Source organism: Mustela erminea, chromosome 1 (assembly GCF_009829155.1).
Source record: "Mustela erminea isolate mMusErm1 chromosome 1, mMusErm1.Pri, whole genome shotgun sequence".
Lineage (NCBI taxonomy): Eukaryota > Metazoa > Chordata > Mammalia > Carnivora > Mustelidae > Mustela > Mustela erminea.
This window is the reverse complement of record NC_045614.1, coordinates 140,777,687-140,801,865: the sequence shown is the minus strand read 5'-3', so window position 1 is coordinate 140,801,865 and position 24,179 is coordinate 140,777,687. Positions and strand designations below refer to the sequence as shown.

Below are 24,179 nucleotides of genomic sequence, written 5' to 3'. Positions count from 1 at the left end.
GTGTGTGAAGAGAGATGATAAAATGTTGGAGAGTGAGCCACCTGCGTGGCTCAGTTGGTTAAGCATCTGTTTTCAGTTCAGGTCATGATCTCAGGATCCTAGGATCTAATCCCATGTTGGGCTCCCTACTCAGCAGAAAGTCTGCTTCTCCCTCTTCTTCTGTCTGTAATACCCCTGTTTGTGTTCTCTTTCACTCTTGCTCTCTCTCTCAAATAAATAAAATCTTTAAAATATATATATGGAGAGTGAGAAAAGTCTACCCTTAAACTTTAAGATTGTTGGAGAAGACCAAAGAGGTAGACAAGAGCGTGATTATGGAGGACCTTATATGCCACATAGAGAACAATATTAAACTTTAAGGAGAGTGGTTATTTTTGGCTGCTTTGAAGAAAAAGGAAAGGAGGAGGCAAGAATGGATAAGCAGAGGCTAGTTAAAAGGCTATGATTTAGGGGAGGCAAGATGGAATATGAAAAGGACTAGAATTAAGAGATATTAGGAGATTTAAAAAATCTCAGATTTGATGATTCACTGGATGTGGGCAATTAGAGGAAAGGGTCAGATAACTCTTGAGATTAAGATTTGAATGACTACGAAATAAAGAGATACTGTATCCTGAGATGAAAAATACAGGATGAGGAGGTTTTGTTTTTGAATGGGGGAACGGTTGAGTTAATGCATTTAAATAATACATGTGGAGGTGCCTGGGTGGCTCAGCTAAGCATCTTCCTTCAGCTCAGGTCATGATCCCAGAATCCTGGGATCAAGCCCCACGTCGCGTTCCCTGCTCAGTGGGGAGTCTGCTCCTCCCTCAGCCCCTTACCCAGCTTTTCTTCTCTCTCTCTCTCTCTCTCTCTCCCTCGTGCATGCACTCTCTCTAATAAATAAATAAAATCTTTAAAAATTTTTATATAATACATGTGGAATTTGAAGAACCCATGAAACATACAAATTGAGATGTCTAAAAACTGGTTGGTTACATGAGTTAAAAACACAGAGAGAGCAGACTGAGATACATTTTGGTAGTCCTTGGCAAATATGGTTAAGACTAAGGAATGAATAGTTTTAATAAATGTATTGGAATTTATTGGACATACCTGCAATGACAAGTATGTGAATTTTCAGTGGGTGAGATTGGGTAGGCAAACTGGGGATCATTGGGGCAAAATATGAAGGAAATCGTGTGGATTTTTGTTAGCTAAGAGAGTTTATGAACTGAATGGATTAACCCCCAGGTTAGCTGCATTTGGAGATGGGGCCTCTAAGGAAACAGTTAAATGAGGTCATGAAGTTGGGGCTCTAATCTTATAGGATTAGTGTCCTTATAAGAAAAGATAACAGAGAGCTCATTCTCTCTTTCCTAAGAAGAAAGGCCATGCATGGTCAAAGATGTTGCCAAGCTAGGAATGGTGCTCTCACCAGGAAACAAATATGTCAGCACCTTGATCTTGGACTTCCCAGCCTCCAGAACTTTAAAAAAATAAATTTCTGTTGTTTAAGCTGGAATAATACCATAAATGTATGGTACTTATTTATTAATAAATAGCATTTATTTATTAAACCAATAAAGTGGTTTAATAGCACTGAAACCAGTGGTGTTTTACTGAGGCAGCCTGAACAGACTAATAGAGTAATAAGACTAACAAGGAGTAAGTGGGGAAGAAAACTAGCATTTATTTGTTGCCTAGCATTTGCTAAGTGTTTGGCTAGACAGTTCACATTTGTGGTCCGCAGACTAATGACCCCCATAGATCCACATCCTGTCCCTAGAACTGTCACTATGTTAAATTGCATGGCCAAAGGAAATTAGGTTGCTAATCAGCTGACCTAAAAGTGGGGAGGTTATCCTAGATTATCTAGATGAGCTCTATATAATTAAAAATGTCCTTCAAAGTAGAAGAATTTCACATTACTATGAAATTCTCTTCATTAGAGAATTTCATCTCTAATGAAGAGAATTTCATTGTAATGTGATATGAGGACTCAAGCAACTGCTACTAGCTTTGGAGATGGAGGAAGAGGGCCACAAGCCATAGAATTTAGGCAACATCTAGAGCTGGAGGAGGAAATGTATTCTCCCTTCGTGCCTCCAGACAGGAACACACCCTACCTACCCCTAGATTTTAGCCTACTGAGGACCCTTACTAAGCATCTAAACTATAGAATCATAGGGTACTACATTTGTGTTAATTAAGACTGAGTTTCTGGTAATTTGTTATGGCAACAATGGAAAAGTAATATAATATTCCATATTTCACATAATCCTTAAATCCTTAAATCCTAGTATTATCTCTGTTTCCTGCTAAATTCTATTATTTCTTTTCACCTCATGTTTGTTAATTCTAAACGGAATCTTAGTTATCAACTTAAAATTACTAATTTATCCTGACTCCTTTTTTTTTAAGATTCCTTAAAAATATATTTTATAAGATATTATTTATTTATTAGACACAGAGAGAGAGAGATCACAAGTAGGCAGAGAGGCAGGCAGAGGGGGATGCAGACTCCCTGTTGAGCAGTGAGCCTGATGCAGGGCTCAATCCCAGGACCCTGAGATCCCAGGATCCTGAGATCATGACCTGAGCCAAAGGCAGAGGTTTAACCCACTGAGCCACCCAGGTGCCCCTTTTCCTGACTTCTTTAGCATGAAGTAATATGGTATTGCTTGAGGCTATTGCTTTAGGCAGACACTTTAGAGCAAATGTCACTGTACTAAAAATCTGCCCAAAAGGAAGGTTTTTAAGGAAAGACCACAAAGGTATTAGTGAGAAGAAAAGTAGCAGTTGATACTTGGGGTTTTGTTTTGTTTTCCTGCTTTGCTTGAAATCTGCAAGAATTCCTAGGTTACCTAATGCCCGAAAACAAAAGGAGTGACTGGCTCATTATAGTTGCCATTGTTACTCTTGCTGATGCTCTGCTTTGTCGTGTGCTCTGGGCAGGGTAGAAAGATGTCTTTCTTAAATGTGCTCTCTACTGATCATGAGCTTGATATTTTTACAGACTTCTTGTGTTGTATCACAGACACATCTGCTGCTATTCATAGGACAACTAGAAGTAGGAAAAAGGATGCTAATACTGCAAGTGATATTTATTGAGTGCTTATTATATGTTAGGTACTATGAATAGGCGTATTTTTTCCCGATTTTATTATGGTTAGGGTAAGAAAGTCAAGGGATGGAAGGACTAAAAAGAATGAGACCTCCCCAAGGCAAGGATCCCACTGTCATTGATATATTTTATGAGGAATAATGTAGTCTTATGAAAGTTAGAAAAAACTAAGTGTCTGCAGCAGTATTTATTCCTCCTTGCTTTAAAAATTTCCATTTTCAGTCCCCGAAACCTCATTTATCTATTTATCAGAGACACTTTTGTAATACTAAATCAACATATATTTAGTCCTCGCCCCTATAAGTCATGTTCCCTAGTAGACATTTCACAGTTATAACTCCAGAGAGGGGAGACTGTGAAATCTGCCTTAAGAAAGATGACATAAAGTAATGAAAACCCCTGATACCTGATGAAGTTCCAGAACCTAAGTCAGGTTCGGTGGGGTGAGGTTCGGAGCTGACGACTAAAGAAAGAATTCTTAAGACATCTTTGGTGCAAAATGGTGGTTTATTAAAGCACGGGGACAGGACCCGTGGGCAGACAGAGATGCTGCTGCCCCGGGTTGTGAGGAGTGGCTGGTTATATACACAGGAGTTGGGTAGGTGAGGACAAAGGGTTGTTCAGAAGGGCTATTGGGGTAAAGAAGACTGTCAGGATATTGAAGGCCTGTTACTATCAAGCCAAGGCCACTTTCCCTCTAATGAGGCACTAACATAAAGACAATTGGGAGTCTCCTGGTGGAATGTTACATTCCTGCTATCAAACGTCCTTGTTAGTGAGATTTAGGTTTTAAAAGAAATTTAACTTTATTTACTTTTACTTCTACCTCCGTCTCCTTTGGTTTTTTATGGAGGGGAGGGTGACGTTAGGGCTTGAGGAACTGAGTTATGTATCTTTGGAAATTGGGCTATTGATAAGGCAACTTCTTTGTTGTAAATCTCAAGGACATTTGTAAACCAAGAGAGACTCCTGCCTTGCAGGACTGTGATCTCTGCAAGATAACCATTTGCTCTTCTTTTAGGGCAGTCAGGGGTGTCTGTGAAATGTCACACATATTACCAAGGGGAGTGGGTGGAGAGGGGGTGCAAGGCGCCAGCCCCTGCTCCGTTCTCACCCAGCCTCCTGCTCCCTCATCATTCCCCCCTGAACAATTTTGACCCTTAAATCTTTAAGGTGGTTGAAGGTGGAAGGTCTCATCTTCTGTAACTTCTTCCTGCTGAATAGGGGCGTAGAGCTGTCCCTACCTACTCAGGTCAACATTGATCAGTGGAGGAATGTATAGGGGAGTTACGGAAGGTGGAGGCAGCTGAATCCAGCGGTGACAGTGAAGGAGTGTCTTTGCGCGTGGTAAGGATCATCTGTCGTGGTGAAGTCATTGCAGCAATGGAGTCTCGGCACCAAGTAGAGAAACACTGAACAAAGCAACATATTAAGGTTCCTGTGACATTTTTGTGATAGTCTGGAATGTACACACAACATTCTGTCTTGATAATTGCACATGTGCCACCCTGGGCTGCTGTCAGGACATCTAAGGCCATCCTATTTTGTAGGACTGCCTTGCGTATCTGTGACACTTCGGTATTAAGTAGGGAGATGCTATTTAGTGAATCATTGAGTGCCTTTGTAGTGTATTTATTAAGGGCTTCTACATGCCACATGACATCCTCTAGTCTTGCAGATGGAACAAAAATGGATGCTAAGTGATCATACCATTTAAAACAGATCGTGTCCATCTTTGTTTCAAGTTGGGGAGATTAGCTGGAGTTGTAATGGTTTTAGTAATGCGCCCATGAATCCAGGCAAATCCTAAAGTATAGCGTCCTATCCACCCTGGAGGAAGCCAGGGCCACAGGTTGGTTCCACATATCCAGTGGGTTCCGTTTGGAGCTGGTCATCTGATGCCAGGTCGCCTTGCCCAGTCAGTAGCAAACCAGTCAGTAGCCTGGAGTACTATTACTTGGGAACACATTTCTAATGACAGCCATCCTAGATGTCGTGTGTTATTTGCCCAAGTATCATACATATGATTTCTTTGTTCCCAGCATAAAACTGCCTTCTGACTGAGCCGTCCAATCGTGGGTGTAAGCCACAGATATGTATCCCAGATTTGATATATGCCATCCTTAGTATAGTGATAAGGAGGGTTTTGTAACTTAGGCCCACATTTGATTGGGGAGTTATGGCTTGATAGCATCCCCTTTCCTTCCAAATAGCTCCATGGGCATGTAGTACCAGGAAAGCATATGTGGAGTCAGTGTTAATGTTTATTTTTAGGCTTTGGCAATTGCAAATTGCTAGTGAGCACTATGGCACACCTAGCTTATCTTATTTTTTTATGAAAACTATTGTCATCAGAAAACCAACTGTCATTCGTATTTTTAACAGGGGCATCTTAAATCTGGACAAATAGAGTAAGCAAGATCAATAACCTTTGAACATTTTTGCTCTATAGAGAAAGAAGTACAGTGGTCAGGTTCAGGCATACAGGTAACTAGGTTTAAAGTTTGACAGGTTTTAAGTATTATTTCTGGCATATCTGTTAGTGTAGCCCAGTATTTAATAAGTTGGCCTCCATCATCCATTGGTGGCCTTTGGCTTCTAAGACAAATCTGGACCTGATGTGACATCATTACAGTCAGGGACTGTCCCATAGTGAGCTTTGAGGCTCTTTTATGAGGGCGGCTGTTCTAGGTTTCACTAAAGCATCTATTTGCAATTGCATCCCAACAGAGGTGGCCTCTAGGATAAATATGACTAAGGGATGAAACCAATAAGACGACCTTTGAGTGGTCCAGCCTTAACAATATCCTGATTACAGAGGATCATTGTCAAGTGGGAGAAAACTTGTCAAGAGATAAGGGGAGTCCCCCATGCATCATACAATCCACTCTCGTAAAGAAAGTGGGGTCATCCATTGTCTCCACAAGTCCATAGTTAATCCTATGGAGTGCAATAGGCTGGCTTTTAGGCAATTTCATTATCCCAGCCACGCATAAGGTGTTGGTTAAGTTATACAACTGTAGGGGAATCAATCCCATTTTCCAGTTGTTTAATCATGTGTGAGGGGGTTCTACTAATATCCCCACAAAATAAAAAAGCAAGAAGATCATCTAAATGAGCTATTGTGTAACTTCTCTGAAGTTTACCTCAAATTGTTTAGCTTAGGTAAACAAACATTTAAAGACAATCAAATCTAGAATTTAACATCCATAAAGGTGTGTTACTAAAACACAATTTTTCTCTCTAAAATAACCCTCATTTACAGAGATAGCCAAATCAGGACTAATTCACTTGTGAAACAAGTCCAGTTTTAACAAACTTGGCCTATTATTTACATAAGCTCAGCAAGAACAGTTGAGTGTGATCAATAGATCTTTTAGAGTCCGCTTTGCTGGAACTTCTTATAAGGAATCTCTAGGTTGAACTTTTAGTAGCCTTTCTGGGCCAGAAGCCAAGCCCTGTACTTGCCATCAGGCATGCCTGTAATACCTGTCGATTTGGGCGAATGCCTCTTCATGAGATTGCACCTACCAAGGAGTGACATTCTTTACTCACCTGGTGAGGCTGCTGGGAACTCTGTAAGCAAGGTATCAGGCCAACAGTCCCAAGGGGCTTTATGGCTCCAGGTTTCATAAAGTCAACCTTAGTTCCTTTAAACTGTCTGGTCATATCTGAGTCTTTTCAAATATGACATCCCAGTCAAAGCCTTGGTAAAATAACCAGTTTCCAATGGTGTCCTGTTACAAGGAGAACAGATTCTTATTGAACTTATGCAAATGACTGATTGCCATGGAAGAATGCTTACTGAGACCTTTGGTTTCAGAGGGTTCATATAGAGAGAAAATTTGAATGCCTTGAGCACTTTTACATCTCTGTAAGTTACAGATAACTTAAGAAAAAGTATCCCTAGTCTGGAAGAGCAAACATTAGAGAGAACCGGCAATGTTTAAAATAAGACAAAACATTAAGAGACACAACACTATAATCTTTTAGTTCATTTAGTCCCATGTTACTAAATCTGGTGACTGTGGCTTTAGTCTTAGGATTTTCATTTCAGTCTTAGGATTTTCAAGTATATCAAATATCTGTATTTGTCCTGAAAGTCCTTTATAGGAATCTCCTTGAAGATAAAACTCATTTTACAAGAAAATTAAAACAATTATAAATGACAAAAACTCAGAATGGATATGGTTAGAGCTAAAGAGACATGGGAGTTTACAATTTAGCTGCAAGAAAATCAGGTTACAATTTCTGTGACACATAACATTCCCATAATTACAATATCAAGCGATGATCTCTCAAAACATTAAAACTTTAGGAAGTGCATAGAATCTCTAGAATAGTTATAGCATTTTCCCAAATGTAACCCAAGGTTTATCACTGGTTCAGTAGTACTTCATGAGCAACTTCACGTATCAAGGAAAAGCCTGAGTTAAAGAGATTTACAATTTAAGTCTTGTCAACATTTGCTAAAATCTTATGAAGTTTTAAAGCACACGCCTAAATATAATTAGGGATGTTAAACACCTGATAAAACAAAACATAGAAACTGGTTTTTCTGGGAAGGCAAAGAGAAAACCATTTACATTTTCTTAACAGCAGATCAATTGATCTAAGAAAACATTGTCCTTTTGAACAGAGACAATTTCAGTGTTGTACCAATGTACCTTTAAAACCCATTCATTTCGATCTTAGTCCATTCTGGACCATAGCTAAAATTCCTTTTCTGAAGATTTCCCTTCACAAACCTTCTACAACTTTCCTTTGCATTCAGATTTTGTCCCAAGCCATTTCCTTCCAAACAACCATCTCATTTAGGACAAAATTACCTTCCTTTACCTTCAACAAAATGTATTCCCATTCCTTAAGTCTTTCTTACATATCTCCTACTTTCCTACATACAGAGTTTCCCTTTATTTCCATCAGTCTTAGTTACACTAAGCAGAACTTTGTATTCTTAGAAACACCTTTAGTTATTAACCAATTGTGAACTGCTACAACAGAATTCTTCAGGTGGCAAATTTATGAATCAGTTAAGTGGCAAACAAGTTTACCAGCAGATTTAAATACTCTTAGTTTCTTTGCAGTAAGAAGTCAAAAGCACAAACCTACGTCCAGTAATTAACGACTTAGCATTTTATCCTGTTTGGTTAAGACCTAGATGTCCACAATTTAATTCCATTTGTCATCCAAGCAAAACTTTAAAACTTTCAGGTTACCAAAGACTTTGAAAGTTACTTCAGCAATTACCCATTAGAACTTTGAGACAGACAATTAACCATCAGTTTAGTCATTTCTTTACTAACAAATTTTAACAAATAACACAAGCTTATCTGACCTTCAGTAAACTTTGATAGAATAAAAGTTTCACATTTACTGCTGTAACTTCAAAGACACGTCTTATCTTAATTAAACCAACAAACTTAACTTAGTTCCAACTCTGATTTATGTTCCACCTGGACCCACTCCACTTTGAATGTTTACCTGAGACATGCGTGGGAAGATCTGGAGTGGGGAGGTGTTAGGTCCAGGGGCTGCTCTTCTTGCTCCTTGACAGTGAAGAGAGGAGCCGTGGTGCATGATCTAGAGGCTAGTCATGCAGGCTGCACGCACCTTGGTGCAGAAACAGGAGAAGGGGAAACAGAGGAAACAAAGTGCTGCCAGGAGGCAGAGAAAGGATTCCCGGTTTTAGAGCTCATAAGGCCCAACAGAGGAGCAGACGCCATGCTTTCCCACCAGCAAGGGGGGAGGGGCTAAGCAGTCCAAGTCGGCCAGAGAACACAGGGAAACTTCCCCGAAACAAAGAGAGTTTCGGCAGCTGCTTGGGAATATTCCTTATGGTCTCTGTCTCGAGTTAGACTAACCCCAGTTGGCTCCACTTATAGCCATTAACACGGGAAGTGAGTGAGAGAGAAGCCCCCACATCTATTGGGAGAAACAGAGAGAAATAAAGCCAGAGTCCCCTTTGCTAGGGATGGCCCAGCAACCTGGGTTTACTAGAAGAAGGCTTATTTACGTAATTATCATCCAATGTGTCAGGAGAAAGTTTACTAGCTGACTCATTTGGGCAAACACATTCCGCAAAAGCCCCTTACTTGGGGTCCTGGTGCAGAGCAATGAAGGCCTAGGTATGAGCGGTGAAGGTATCCTAGGTCCATTTGCCCTGCTTCCTGCAGAGGAGATCTAACTGATAGATCCCACTGAGGCCATGCAGTGTTACAGGAGCTCAGTCCTTTCCTAAGTTTTGCAATCCAAATTATTTCCAGTGGGTTAAAAGGCACCCCAAGGTAGAGTTCTTGGGAACTGAGGAAGCCTACTGAGGCCATGCTTCCAGAAAAGTAAAGAAGGTCCATTACCAAATCCCCCCTGACTCCTGGGTAGCGTCCCACGCAGGATATGTCAGAGGTTCCTGTGTGTCAAAAGCGACCAGAGGCATCCCTCAAGATATCGCTATTGATCACCATCCTGCCTTCCCTAGGAAGACATTCCTGCCATAAAAGGCCCTGGAGGGGTGCCGGCGTCCCTCCACTTCCCCATCGCATCCTAGGCTGCTGATGGGTGCCTGGTGAATGGACCAAAACGCTGTGCCATGCCATGCTCATTGTCTGTCCTGAAGACTGCATACTGTTTTGCCATTTTAACCCATGGAAATACTAGAAAAGTTTGGCAAGGGGAAATTACCCAATTCCATAGCTTTAGGCGGTTTGCAGAAGACACTGACGAGAAACAGTAAAGACTGAAATCCATCATGGTCTAAGCGACATTCCAACACATGTGGTCCTTACAGCCAACTTCCCTAGGAAACGGTCCCCGGTTGCGTTTTAATTCAATCGGGTACTGGTTTCGGCCGGCTCCCAGTGGAGGTCTCGCGGCCAGAAGTGGCTAGACCAGGGATGTGGAGGGGATCACATTAGATCAATCAGGAGGAAACCTCACACGGGAGTCTTAAGATTGGCAGCCGTCCTGGTGACTTAGTTGGCTGTCCCGTGCCCAAGAGAGACAACTTTCTATAAGAACAGGAATAGAGTGAGGCCATCAAGTTTCTGGGTCTTATTGCCATTCCGGCCAGGGTACTAGCTTACAGCCAAAAGGCAGACGCTCTCCTCCCCGTAGAGTAGCCACGGGCTAGAGGATTACAGCCTGAGCAATTGACATGCAAGTGTTCCAATAAGACCATACTCCTTGAAAAAGCCCTGGAATGAGAGTAAAGGAAAAGGGGAGAAAGTACTCACCAATTTTGCACCGAAGCTCAGAGTCCAAATGTAAAGACTCATAAATCTCCTGGCTGGCTCGCCAAAAATGATGAAGTTCCAGAACCTAAGTCAGGTTCGGTGGGGTGAGGTTCGGAGCTGACGACTAAAGAAAGAATTCTTAAGACATCTTTGGTGCAAAATGGTGGTTTATTAAAGCACGGGGACAGGACCCGTGGGCAGACAGAGATGCTGCTGCCCCGGGTTGTGAGGAGTGGCTGGTTATATACACAGGAGTTGGGTAGGTGAGGACAAAGGGTTGTTCAGAAGGGCTATTGGGGTAAAGAAGACTGTCAGGATATTGAAGGCCTGGTTACTATCAAGCCAAGGCCACTTTCCCTCTAATGAGGCACTAACATAAAGACAATTGGGAGTCTCCTGGTGGAATGTTACATTCCTGCTATCAAACGTCCTTGTTAGTGAGATTTAGGTTTTAAAAGAAATTTAACTTTATTTACTTTTACTTCTACCTCCGTCTCCTTTGGTTTTTTATGGAGGGGAGGGTGACGTTAGGGCTTGAGGAACTGAGTTATGTATCTTTGGAAATTGGGCTATTGATAAGGCAACTTCTTTGTTGTAAATCTCAAGGACATTTGTAAACCAAGAGAGACTCCTGCCTTGCAGGACTGTGATCTCTGCAAGATAACCATTTGCTCTTCTTTTAGGGCAGTCAGGGGTGTCTGTGAAATGTCACACATATTACCAAGGGGAGTGGGTGGAGAGGGGGTGCAAGGCGCCAGCCCCTGCTCCGTTCTCACCCAGCCTCCTGCTCCCTCATCAATACCTAAGAAGTAAAAAAAAGAAGGAAGTCTTACATTATAAGAGAATATGGGTGAAGGCGGAAGGGAGGGGAAGATGTGTTTAAATTTTGACCTCTCTCCTTCATCTCAGCTTTCAACATATTTTCTGCTTACCACTTTGAAAGTACACCATATTTTGAATATTTTTTAAATCTCTGGTTATAGTTTTTAGTATATCCACTGTGCTAAAGAGAAAATTAATTATTAAATCCCTGTATTCCCCTGGAATTCTGGGAGATTTTACTTTTTCTTTTCTTTTCTTCTTTTTTTTTTTTAAGATTTTATTTATTTGTCTCAGAGGGAGAGAGCTAGTGAGCTAGCACACAAACAAGCAGAGGCAGAGAGAGAAGCAGGCTTCCTGCCAAGCAAGGAGCCCGATGCGGGACTCGATCCCAGGACCCTGGGATCATGACCTGAGCTGAAAGCAGCAGCTTAACCCACTGAGTCACCTAGGTGTCCCGAGATTTTTTACTTTTTCATTATCTCAAATTGATCTGTCCTCCTTTATGCCAATTTTGTCAGCTCCTATCACCAGTTTCCTTGCTTCTCTGACTTCTATGGAATTTACCTTTTTTACTTTACTTTTAGATGAGTCAGGATTTTGTCCTGGTCTTCATTCTAAAATTGGTAAACACTCCCTGGGGCTAATAATACATTATATGTTTATAAGAAAACAAAAAAAATATTAAATAAAATTGGTAAAACCTGAAGTGTCTTGATCTAAGAACACCAAACCTGTGTTCTACCTAGATCCATCAAGTATTCTTCTTGAACAAAGAAGAGAATCATATCTTCATCATAGTACGGTTTTCATAGAAGTAGGGTTTCAGAGAAGTTGCAGATTCTTAACCTTCATTTAGTATTTAAAAATTTTATAAATAATGGTATGACTAAAAGATTTTACAGATAATCTTATCTGCTTGGGCTCTCTTCATCCCTAATCTTTCTAACATCCACTCAAGAATTACAGAGCTCTGGAGAGTTCAAGTGTAGTTCAAACAGTGGTAGAGTTAGAATCAGAATAGAGGTTGAAACTAAGCCTTCTGATTCCTAGCCCAAGGCTCTTTCCACTATACAGCCAAGATAGTTACACACTTGAAAGGTTGTAGATTGTGGATATGTCAGTTATAGTCTCTATAGAAAATAGATGGGTGTCTGCCTTCAGCTCAGGTCATGATCCCAGTGTCCTGGGATTGAGTTCGACATCACACTGGGCTCCCTGTTCAGCGGGGAGCCTGCTTCTCCCTCTCCAGCTCACCAATGCTTGTGTTCTCTCTCTTGCTATCTCTGTCAAATAAATAAGTAAAATCTTTGAAAAATGTATATTAAAAAAAAGAAAACAGGGGTGCCTGGGTGGCTCAGTGGGTTAAGTCTCTGCCTTCGGCTCAGGTCATGATCTCAGGGTCCTGGGATGGAGCCCTGCATTGGGCTCTCTGCTCAGCGGGGAGCCTGCTTTCCCTCTCCCCCTCTGCCTACTTCTCTTTCACTTTCTCTCTCTGTCAAATAAATAAATAAAATCTTAAAAAAAAAACAAACAGGTAACAATCTTAAAATAAGGTATTTCAGAGAACATTTGTATATATACGTGTTATAAGTATGTATACAAGTACAAGAAATCTTTTAAAGGAACTATAAAAGATTTCATTAAGCTGGAATTAGTAGCAACAGAGATATTATTATTTCTAGGCCCCAGGTGAATGAAGAAAGGGAATGAGTACCGGCATCCTGGAAGAAAATGTCATAGGGTCAGCTTTCTGTAAGAAGCAGTGACTGCTGATAAAAGGTAAGATCCAGTCCAAGGTGAAGAGGAATAAATTTCCTCACCTCACTCTCTTCCTTGTCTCTGATCTCTTGCTGGAAGTCCCCATTGTCCAAACCCAGAGAGCATTTGCTTCTGTTTACATGGTTGGTGCAAGTCAGTCTCTTGGTGCAAGAGAGTAGGATGGAGAAGAGTAGAGAAATTTGCAGGAGAAAAGTTAACATAACCAGTGCTCTGGTTCAGAGCATACTCTGATGCTTTTAGTTACAGTGAACTGTAAATATTTCAATAAAAGGCAAAGATCAGAGAATTTTTCTGTCCCTTTATTCTTTTTTTTTTTTTTTAAGATTTTATTTATTTATTTGTCAGGCATAGAGGGAGAGCGAGCGAGTGAGCACAGGCAGACAGAGAGGCAAGCAGAAGCAGAGGGAGAAGCAAGCTCCCTGCCGAGCAAGGAGCCCGATGCCGACTCGATCCCAGGACGCTGGGATCATGACCTGAGCCGAAGGCAGCCGCTTAACCAACTGAGCCACTCAGGCGTCCCCCTTTATTCTTTTTCAAATGCAGATATTATCTGTTTCAGCGTCCTCTTTGAATTTAATTGTCCAAGCATTCAGTGGCTCCAGAGGTACTGCTTTCTTTGTTATTTGGCACTTTACAGTTAGCAGTAGGAGTGGGGTGTCCTCACCTTTAAGTTAAGCTTCTGAAGGCATGACATACTTGTCCCCCTTTTATTACCTTCTTTCAGGGTAAGTCTTTATTTTCTTATTTCATAATTTTCTTATTTCACGCAAAATACAGAAATAGAGTATTTTTAAAGTTCTCTAATAGAAATATGAAAAGTAAATGAAGGATTTTTAGCAGGAAATGTATAGGCATTACCTAGTTTCCTTTTTACTTACTATAGGCATCCTTTGTTTTGGGGGGAAAAACATACAGATTAGGTGCAACTTGCTTTACAACTATAGAGTGATTGTGTAGCTTATTGTCCAATTCTATAAAAGTTAAAGAGAATGCTATTAATTTTTATGCCAGGAAAACAATTGTAAATTGGGACCAGCTCAGGCAAACCAGACATTTTGTCATCATTAACTATGAATTATTGTCACTGTCTGCTAATTCCATCTGTTTCTCATGAAAGGAAAAAGAAGGAAAAAAAATGGATGCCAGGATCCATGTTAAAGATCTTCTTGAGCATCTTGCATAACATACTTTCCCTTGAAAACTACATAATCTCATTAAATTAGTGGATTTTTCTCTAAACAGATAATCAGATAATCTGGGAGTTCAGGGGAAGAATATTATGAATGAGTTCCAAGGGAAAAAAAATTTAACAATGAATTTTCATCTAAATAATGAAAATACAAAGTCTTAAGTCTTCTATGAAGCAAGTAGATATGGATCTTTACTCCTGTAACCAGGGGACCATGGATTTGTCCAAACCCTAGTATTTTTTGATCCTCACATTTTAAAGCTTCTGGGAATTGTATTTCTGCTGAGTGGCAGAAATAAAATTTGCTTCAGAGATTGATTTTTTTTTTCTTTTTTTCTGGACAAGTTACTCAGTGAGACTATGCATATGCGAAGGTAAAGATTTTCCTCTAATAAAGTGTTTCAAGATGAAATGAATCCAGGAATCTAAACTGTTCTACATAATATTGCAAAATATTGTCATTGTAGTCATTTTGTATTGGGATTTTGACTGTCCAATGCCAAGTCCCTGCTTATTCTCAAAAAAACCCACAAAACATGTGTTTTTGTATATGTGAATGTTTGCACGTGTGTTCTTTATGTATTTTGAAGTTGAGATCTCAAGACTGTAGGAAAGACATGTAAATATGATTTTCTTTGTATTGTAGCTGAAGAAGAAATCATATAAACAAATTGACCTAGGTTTGGAGCAGTACAGTCTGGTCTAGACTCAAAGCCAAATAACTCAAACTTGGGAAAATGTACCATTCTTGGATTATGGTATGCAGTATCTCTGCATCTCATGATACCAGGGAGGGGGCACTATTTATGTTCTATTATAGTATGGTATATTATTGTCTAGTTAGGGTCATAGCATGTGGCAGAGACTGGTTGCTAGCTGTTCACCAAATTTAGGTGTGTTCTTCCTGTGCGCATGGATAAATATATATATCTGTCTCTTTTGAAGTTGAGGATGACTGTATACTGACATGTCTCCAATAGAGCAGAATCTGCAGTGGCTGAGCCTCTGTTCTTCCAGGCCATCCCTGAAACAGTCCTTGCGGGATCCTCCTTGCCCTTTCTCCTCCTACCAGCTTAATACAGATGAACATAATGATCATAAAAATTGAAAAGGTGGAACTGCAGGATAGAAAGATCCTAGACTCCTAAACCATGTCTTAGAGGAAAAAGCCTCAACTGGTTAGGAACATTCATTTAACTGCTGCTGCTTTTCTTCAACTTTGTCCTCCAAATCTTGCACAAATACTTCTCTCTGGCAGATGCTAAACCTGAAACTCACCGGCAAGAAAGAATGGAAAATAAACTTTTCAGGCTTCTAGTCTCTGTGATAGATGAAAGACACTAGAAACACTGGGATTTTCCAAGGTGTTAACAGAAAATAGATTGCCATAGGTAATTTTTTTCCTCAATTTACAGGCTCCATAAAAAAACATTTAAGAAGTGAGTAATTTATTTAGTAACCAAGGAAATTCTTCCTATTTATTGAATTAGAATACAATACCATCACCATCTCCACTGCTATCACCCTAATCCTAGCAAATATCACCTCTAACTCAGACTACTAAAATAGCCTCCTATTTCTTCTGTAATCATATTGTACTTTCATGGTCATTTCCCTTGACAACAATAGACAGTGATTTTATATTCAAACATGTCATTCCTTTGCTTAGAACCCTCAATGACTTCCTTTAAATCAAATTTAAAATTAGATTCACAGTCCATACCTGATCTTCAAGGCAGTAGTGATATGTCTCTCCCTGCCCTTATCTGTCTTTATTTCCAATTGCTTTTTCCTCTTTCTCACTTATCTGCATTTGCATTGACCTCCTCCATGGTTTCACAAAATACAAAAGGCATACTCCCAGTTCTGGGAATATGATGTTCCCTTTGCTAGAACTATGATTTCCCTAGATATATTTATCACTTTATTTGATTGATAAAATATTACCTTATCACTGAAGTCTTTCCTAACCAAAATATTTGGAAAACTAACTCCTTCCATCATTGTTCTCTTATTTTCATTTTTTTCTTATCATTTTTATTATCTCCAGTACCTACTTTCTGTCAATACATTTAACATTACTTGAGATACATACATTTATATATGTATGGTATATAAATGTATAGTGTGGACCTTAACCTATCCTAAAAGAGCTCTCCCCCCTCTTGGGGAGGTTGCCTTTAAGACCCTGAAGCATGTCGCTTTATAAGAGTGACTTTGTCTGGGGCTGTGGATCAGCCAAATAGTAACAGTGTGATTTAAGGTAGAAGCTTTGTGTCATTCGTTATCAACTTGACTTCTTTAGGAGCTGGAAATCAGTCATGTGAGCAGTGAACCATGCTTACCCCTACTCCTACCATGATGGAGTCCCAACAAAGAACTTGAACACCAAGATTCAAATGAGCTTTCCTTCTTGGCAGTAATCCTTGTATGTTGTCTTACATTGATATCTGGGAAAGTGATGCTGTCCTTGACTCCATGGAGAGCAGACAACAGAAGGTCCACATTCAGACTTTTTCTGGATTCTGTTGTATATTCTTCTTCTCTTAGCTGATTTTAGTTTATATCGTGTACTATAACTGTGAGAATACAGATTTCATGTGAGTTCTGTGGATCCTTCTAGGAAATTATGGAAACTGATAGTGGTTTTGGGGATATACTAAACTTGCACCGGGTATCAGGAGTGAGGGAAGTCTTGTGTGGACTGTGTTCTCTAAATTTGCAGTAGGTTCAAACTCATTTCGTGTGTGTGTGGGCGGTGTGCATTTTGTTTTTGTTCATAGTCATAATCTTAAGTAGCTAGTACAATTTCTAGCATAGAGTAGGTATTCATTAAATGTTATGGTGAATAAATTAATGAAAGTGGCTAGATAGAATAAGTAAGAAACCTAGACAAAATCTAATGAAATTCAATACTAAAGAACCATGTTGAGAAAAGCTTCCAAATAATGTATATCCAAATGGTTTTTATTATATTCAAAATAATGCTTTGGTCTTCAAAATGGTTGCCTCTGTCAGTCACAACTCTTTGAGATTATACATGTGTTTATATTAACTGGGAGTCTTAAATATGTCTTTTCAGTTTGTAGAAGTCACCACCAGATGGTGATATTTTTATTAGATAATAAGTAATTTTAGTCTTCAGATTCATCAGTTTATGGAGAAAAGAAATCAGCTATATGCAATATAGTACTTACTACTAATAAAATATAACAGGGTAAGCTATTTAAAAAGTACAAGATATCTACAAGGGTATTTCTTACAGAAACACATTTTTACATTTTTACTTTAAAGAGTAAGTAGACTTTATACTGATGTAGCTTACCTACCCTTACTGTTTCTAAACAAGGATTGGGAGGAGCCATTAATGCATATTTATAGCCCCTATAGATTTTTCTTTAGCTTCAACTACAGTTGTCTTGGACAACAACAACAATGGCAATGTGGGCCCCTATCACAGGACCCTGACCTGAGCTGAAGGCAGATGTTCAAGTGACTGAGCCACCCCTAATACACCAGAACTTTAAAGTATATCCAGTGTATAGTTAATTCAATAGCCAAGAGCAATTAAATGGGAATATCCTAGTTTGGGGTTTTTTGTTTTGTTTTGTTTTTTGTTTTTCCAGTTCTCCCAGCATAGGCCCAAGTCCAATGAAAAGAAAATAGTACACAGGAGGGAAGGAGTATTACTGTCTTCCAATCTAGTTCTTGTGCTCTTTAAATCTTGATTTCCATCATCTTCTCCTCTGTATTAAAGAGCTATGCCAGTTATAAAGGATTTATTTCTATTTAAATCTTTATTATTTTCTTCAGTTTTATTATGATTCTGTTTCTGATTTCCTTGCTGCCAAAAATCATAAGGGAACAATATCGCCTTTCTCTTTCATAAAATTATACATCTAAATTTAATATATCAAAGTTTATCTTTTACAAAACATTATTAGAATATTCAACTTCTGTTTTTATAACAGGCATTCAGTGCCATTAATTTATAATATTTGATTGATCTGGTCATTTGTCATTATGTTAAAATAGCCCTCCATTAAGGGGCACCTGGGTGGCTCAGTTGGTTAAGCAGCTGGTGCTTGATTTCGGCTCAGGTCATGATCTTATGGTCCTAGGATTGAGCCCAGTTCACCGCAGAGTTGGGCTCTGGGCTCAGTGGGGAGTCTCCTTCAGGATTCTCTTTCTCCCTCTCCCCCTCTCCCACACTCTCTCTCCAAAATTAATAAATCTTTTAAAGAAATAAAATAGCCCTCAATTTTAGGGATATAAAAAGGCATTTTAAATAAAGTATATTTGTAATAACATATTTGATTTTGAATTTATACATTAGACATTATTTGAGGTTTGCTTTACAAACTCTACTAATGGCATTACCTTTGCTTCCCAAGTTTAGAAGAGGAGATATTGAGAGAGTAAAAGAGACATAAAGTCCAGTGAAATAATTACTTCGAAAATGAGTTCTTGATGGCAAAAAAAAAAAAAAAAATCTTCTCAAGGTGAAACAACCTGAAAGTCCATATAAAGTAATTTAGAATTCTGATTCAGTATAATAAAATATAAATCCAAATTAATCATTTAAAATATAATTCACTCAGTCTGTAAATAGTAAATGAGATATGTGAGTGAGGTGTGGCATGCACAAAGTCAAATACCATGTAAAATGTCAACTCAATAACTTTGGAAAATAAACATTTAAGTAATACATTTAATGTATGTTTAAAGAAAGATCAGAATAAAGCATTTTGAAGTAAAATCACTTCATAATTTTTGAAATATACATTACTAATAACCTGATAAGGTGATTCTTGCATTTTTCCCAATGTAACACATTTTAAAATTAGTGCCGAAATGTATACCTTACACTCATGTAATAAAATATATTGAATTTGCTTGAGATATACATGCCTTTTAGGAAAAAACCTGAAAAGCACCTAAAATTAGAATAATATTTGTATGAAAATTTTCTATACTTCAAGAATGGCTAAAAAAGTTTGCCAAATCTGCAGCTTTAGAAACACACTTTTATTTTTTTACTTAGTGGATTTCCTTGGCTTTACCCAGAACTTTGTTAATCTAATTGAGCATACCTAACAAAACTTAATCTGGCAGAGTTTTTACCCAATATCCATTCAGATAAAACAATTCTAGAAATGATAATGTGCACATTTATAACCTTTTCCAATAATGTTTGAGTTATGGACTACTAATAAAACAATTCTAGAAATGATAATGTGCACATTTATAACGTTTTCCAATAATGTTTGAGTTATGGACTACTAATTCCACTTGTAACATACAACATTTTGTTTCAAGGGAATCGACATAATGGAAAGATGAAAGGAAAATACTTAGATTTAAGAGAGAAAGGAAGAAAAATATTTAGTAAGCAATTTTTACTTTATGAAGGAAACTACTATTTACAGACTATGGGCATGCATGTTTCAAAGTTGGAAGCTAGGTAGTTTGCCATTTTACATGAAAATATATTTCTTAAACATGGGTATAAAGCTAAAGCAGTAACTGTAATAAGCTTGATTTACTAGACACATGTAGACAATTCTCTTTAAATACAACACAGAGTTTTGCTACATTTTTCCACTCCCAAAATATCTTCCTACCCCTTGCAATAAAGGCCAGCCTTACGTGTTGAAACATGAGCATGTGAACAATATATTCATTGAATTTATGCAATTTTCTGTTTACTCTGAGGATGACAAACAGGCAAAAACATTAGTAAATGAGGCTGATATTTAATCTAGAAAACAGCTTTAGGAATCAGATAAGATACAAATTTTAATTACCACAGTGTGTGATCTACAGGTAATACATCAAAAGCACTTAAGTGTTTATACTAGTTCCAGCTGCTTACCCTAAAAACAGTTAACTACTAAATCTGTGAATCTTATATAAACCAACAAGTAATAAAGGAAATCAAATAGCCTCGGAACAAAAGTGTTAGGTCAGCAGTTTGAACTTGCAGACCCGTTTTTGCCTTTATTAGACCAAATGATCACTAGTTACACTTGCTTTCTTCTTCTCTTTTTCTGTAAGCTTTATTTAACAACTGGATTTCCTCCTGGTAGCCATCCTTCTCTTGATGCTGTCTTTTACTGTTCTGCCTATGTGCTTCAACAGTGTCCGGAATGGAGATGTTGATATCAGCATCGGGATTACTCGTGGGTAAAAAGAGAGAGTATGAGGCTGTTTCCCCTAAATCACAAGAAACAAATCTGTTTTCTTTCCGTGAGTAGCGTAGGGATGGAGATCTGACCTGTGTAGAGGACTGGCTGATGTTGCTAATGATTGACACAGTGTCCAAGGCTTCCTCATTATCACAAATTTCAAGAACTTCCAAGTGTATTTTCACACTGGTGTCCGCAAATGTGGAGGGAGAATCTTCTGAGTTTGGTTCATGGCCAACACTTTTGGATCGATAGACTTCTATTTTCTTAGAGGCTGGGGTTATTTTTTGTCCTTCTGCACTTACCTCATAGGTAGAAAGAGAGAGGGTTTTCCCCGTAGGTGCTTGAAGAGACACAGTCCCCTGGAATGCACACAAGGGAATGGCAAGGGCACCACCAGAACGCTGGGGACAAAAACAAAATTGTTACTACTGAAAACTAGTTTCTGAAATTAGGACATCTAGAAATTTATTTTATTCATGAATATGATAGAGTTTTTTCTATTTCAGACCCATTTCCCTAGAAACCTTTATCGGGGATATTTAAATTCTACCATGAAAACACTATAGCTCAGTTTCTCCTAGGTCAAATATAATATCTAAATGAGGACAGTCAGGAACCTTTCTCTGAAGATAAAGGACATATTCCTGTAGCTTATGGCAAAATTTGTGTATTGTTGGGGGCAGCAGTCAGTGCTTCCAAAGGCAGAATATGAACATAAAATGGAATGCATATATATAATCTGAAATTGCTTTTATATTTTTGTTACATTAAAAAGTTTGCATAGGTTGAAAGAAATGCAGACTGTGTTATAAAAATGCTCTTTTTTTCCTGTTTAGTATGTCATAGAGAATGATAATTGTGAAACTGTGATTCAAATTAAGTATAAAGTATTATTCAGCTGTTAGGTTTGAGCATTCAGAAGAGGAACCAAATGTCCCCAGAACAGTGCTACACTGTGCTCACTTTTCCATGGAGAAATCACAGTCATTAAAGTAAATCTAATAATAGAGAACTCTCCCACATCTCTGCAAAAACTTTCTTGAAGGTTAGAAACTTCTATATTTTACTTAAAACTTTGTATGTTAAGATTTTTTAAAATCTGTACTTACCACTGATCAGGGTTTAAGAAATTAAAGAAAACAGACTCTTACAATAGACTGTGTTTTATACTATTGATTCATATCTTCATACTTCCAGTTGACTTGTTTTCTTTTTTGATTACATGTGAGTCTCAGAAGGTACCAAACTTCTTGAGCAGTGCTCTCAAAGCTAGATCCCCAGACTAACATCATCAGCATTATCTGGTAACTTGTAAGAAATGCAGATTTTTTTTTTGACCCCTATCCAGACCTACTGAACTAGAAACTTTGGGGGTGGGTTCTAGCAGTCTATTTTAAACAAGTGATTCTGTTGTATTGTAAGGTTTGCAATCCCTAATTAAAGAAATGCTGTAGTCCAGAAAAAGAAGGGGAAGGAAGATGGTTAACACTTTTCATACATGCGCCAATAATCTAAGAAGCTGACTTACCAACTGGATTGCCTTAAATGTGTCTTTATAGAGTAATTGGCATGAGGGTTCATGGTATTTTGCCAATTTCGGATGACCAACCTTTCTGTTTGCCTATAACTATGCCAGCTTTAGCACTGAAATTCTTGCATCTCAGGAAACTTCCCAGTTCCAGAAAAAGCAGGATAGCCGGTCACCCTATTTGCCTTGAACATTTTGTATCTGGACCTAAGTGTGGGTTTAAGAAGCCCAGGACTACAATTTGGATTCTCTTCTACTCAGAGAAAATTTTAAGGGAGGATTTATCATAAGATTCATTTGGGTGCCTTCATGCCCAATTCTTTGAGTTTAGGGACAATGAAAAATATAGTCTAGGGTGTACAAGACATGTTACTAGTCTTTTTTAGTTATTCTCTATGGAGAAATCTTGAATCCTCTTTATCCATAAAGGGTCCTAAGAACCTAAGTTTAGGGCCTTGTACCCTAAAGGGTTGAAAACTTTGAAAACTTACACTGTAAATTTCAGTTTACCCTTCTGCTGAGACAAAGAACTTCACCAACTTCATATGTGCGACTGAAGCAGAAAAGACAGGAGCAATACTTAGATTCATTCCTGTACCAAAGCATTGTTTGAGTGGTAACAGCTTTTTGGCAAAGGGGAAATGGCCTTCATTTTTTTTTTAATTTATGCTTTCATTAAACATTTGCTGAGTATTGCAGTAGTCCTTCCTATCAAAAGTTTGACTTTTCACAATTTCAGTTACCCATAATCAACTGCGATCTGAAGGCTGACGATCCTCCTTCTGCCCTATGATCAGAAGGTCAGTAGTAGCCTAACACTGTGTCATAGTGCTTATGTCATTCACCTCACTTCATCTCATCATGTAAGTATTTTATCATCTCACATCATCACAAGAAGAAGGGAATGAATATAGTATATGTTTTGAGAGAGACATAACACATTCACAAACCTTATATACTGTTATAATTGTTCCATTTCATTATTAGTTATTTCTGTTCATCTCTTACTGTGCCTAATTTATGAATTAAACTTTATCATAGCTATGTCTGTATAGAAAAAAACACATAGGATGTATTGGGTTTGGTACTAACAGTGGTTTCAGACATCCATTGGGAGTCTTGGAATGTATTCCCCATGCATAAGGAGTAAGTAGTATTTGTGCAAGATTCTGAACTTGCATTGGGTATACAGATAAATATGCTATTTCTTCATTCAAAGACCCCACAGATATAGTTGGGTGACAAAAGCATGTAAGAAAGAAAAAAAAATTAGTTCCAACTATTTTAGTAGAGATAGGAACCAAGCTCTATGGAGTCCAGGAATGACCACTTTTGGTAAAGAGATTTCATATATTCATATATTCATATTTTCGTAAAGAGATTTCATACAGGTTGGCATTTGAAATTGATCTTAAGAAAAGATTTGCAGTTTTAAAAGCTTTGCTTTGTGAATAATAAGTCATGAGTGGAAGAGCCAAATTAAAGACTTTCCATCTTGAGAGAAAGTTTTATCAAAGGCAGAAATTTCAGTTTTTTAAAATAAAAATGGACTGAGTTATTACTTAGTCAGAAAATTTGTCATTTAATAATGTGAATTATAAAAATAACGTCCTTCATTCTGAGAGCTAGTAATATGAAAGCTGGACTTCCTTAAATCATACTTTACTGCAGGAAGAAAAAACAACCCCAACTCATTGCTTAAAAAATTATTTTCTCTTTGACTTGGTATACTGTGTAAACAAAGTCCTATGTAATATACTTAGTTTAAAAAAGAAAATTGGATGAGAAAACTGAGTTATCAGACAGTGTGCTCAGCAGTACTGGCATGTCTATTTTAAAAGAACCTTCACTAGAGCATCAGTAGTATGACCATATCTTTATCTGTACCAACTTGCATCACTGATGAAGAGTTAATGTGAATTTTTTTGCATCTGATTTTATACATCCACATAATGCAGATTTGCGTTGGTGGTATAGTGGTGAGCATAGCTGCCTTCCACATAATGCAGATTTCAGTAGCTCTCATGCTAATTTAAATGAGCAAAAACCTTTACTGAGTTATCAAATGACATCTCATTAAAAGTGGCATTTGAGAATTGCATAGCACCAGAATTTAGCTAAGTGTGAAGTCTGTTATTCTGAAATAGTGCACAAAGTCTTGAGTTATCAAAATTAAACTGTGAGGGATACATGGGTGGCTTAGTCGGTTAAATGTCAGACTCAGTTTTGGCTCAGGTCATGATCTCATGGGTTGTGAGATTAAGCCCCAGAGCCCCATGTTGGGCTCCATGCTCTGCAGGGTGTGTGCTTAAAGAGTCCCTCCCTCTGCTCC

At 38.3% G+C, this 24,179-nt stretch overlaps 1 protein-coding gene and 1 long non-coding RNA gene across 4 annotated transcripts in view; one reads left to right on the top strand and one right to left on the bottom strand.

The window, feature by feature from the left end:
- Window positions 1-24,179, top strand: part of LOC116591486 — a 180,317-nt gene that overhangs the window by 1,540 nt on the left and 154,598 nt on the right. For both annotated transcript variants that reach the window (XR_004286020.1, XR_004286021.1), the window contains one exon: window positions 12,843-12,939. This is a non-coding gene — a long non-coding RNA (uncharacterized LOC116591486). The remainder of the gene's footprint in view (window positions 1-12,842; window positions 12,940-24,179) is intronic.
- The window catches only part of GPR149 (G protein-coupled receptor 149), a 61,584-nt gene continuing 56,779 nt past the window's right edge, over window positions 19,375-24,179 (bottom strand). For both annotated transcript variants that reach the window (XM_032344398.1, XM_032344407.1), the window contains exon 4: window positions 19,375-20,720. In XM_032344398.1, the coding sequence (XP_032200289.1) occupies window positions 20,148-20,720 (573 nt within the window). In that variant the 3' untranslated portion in view covers window positions 19,375-20,147. The remainder of the gene's footprint in view (window positions 20,721-24,179) is intronic.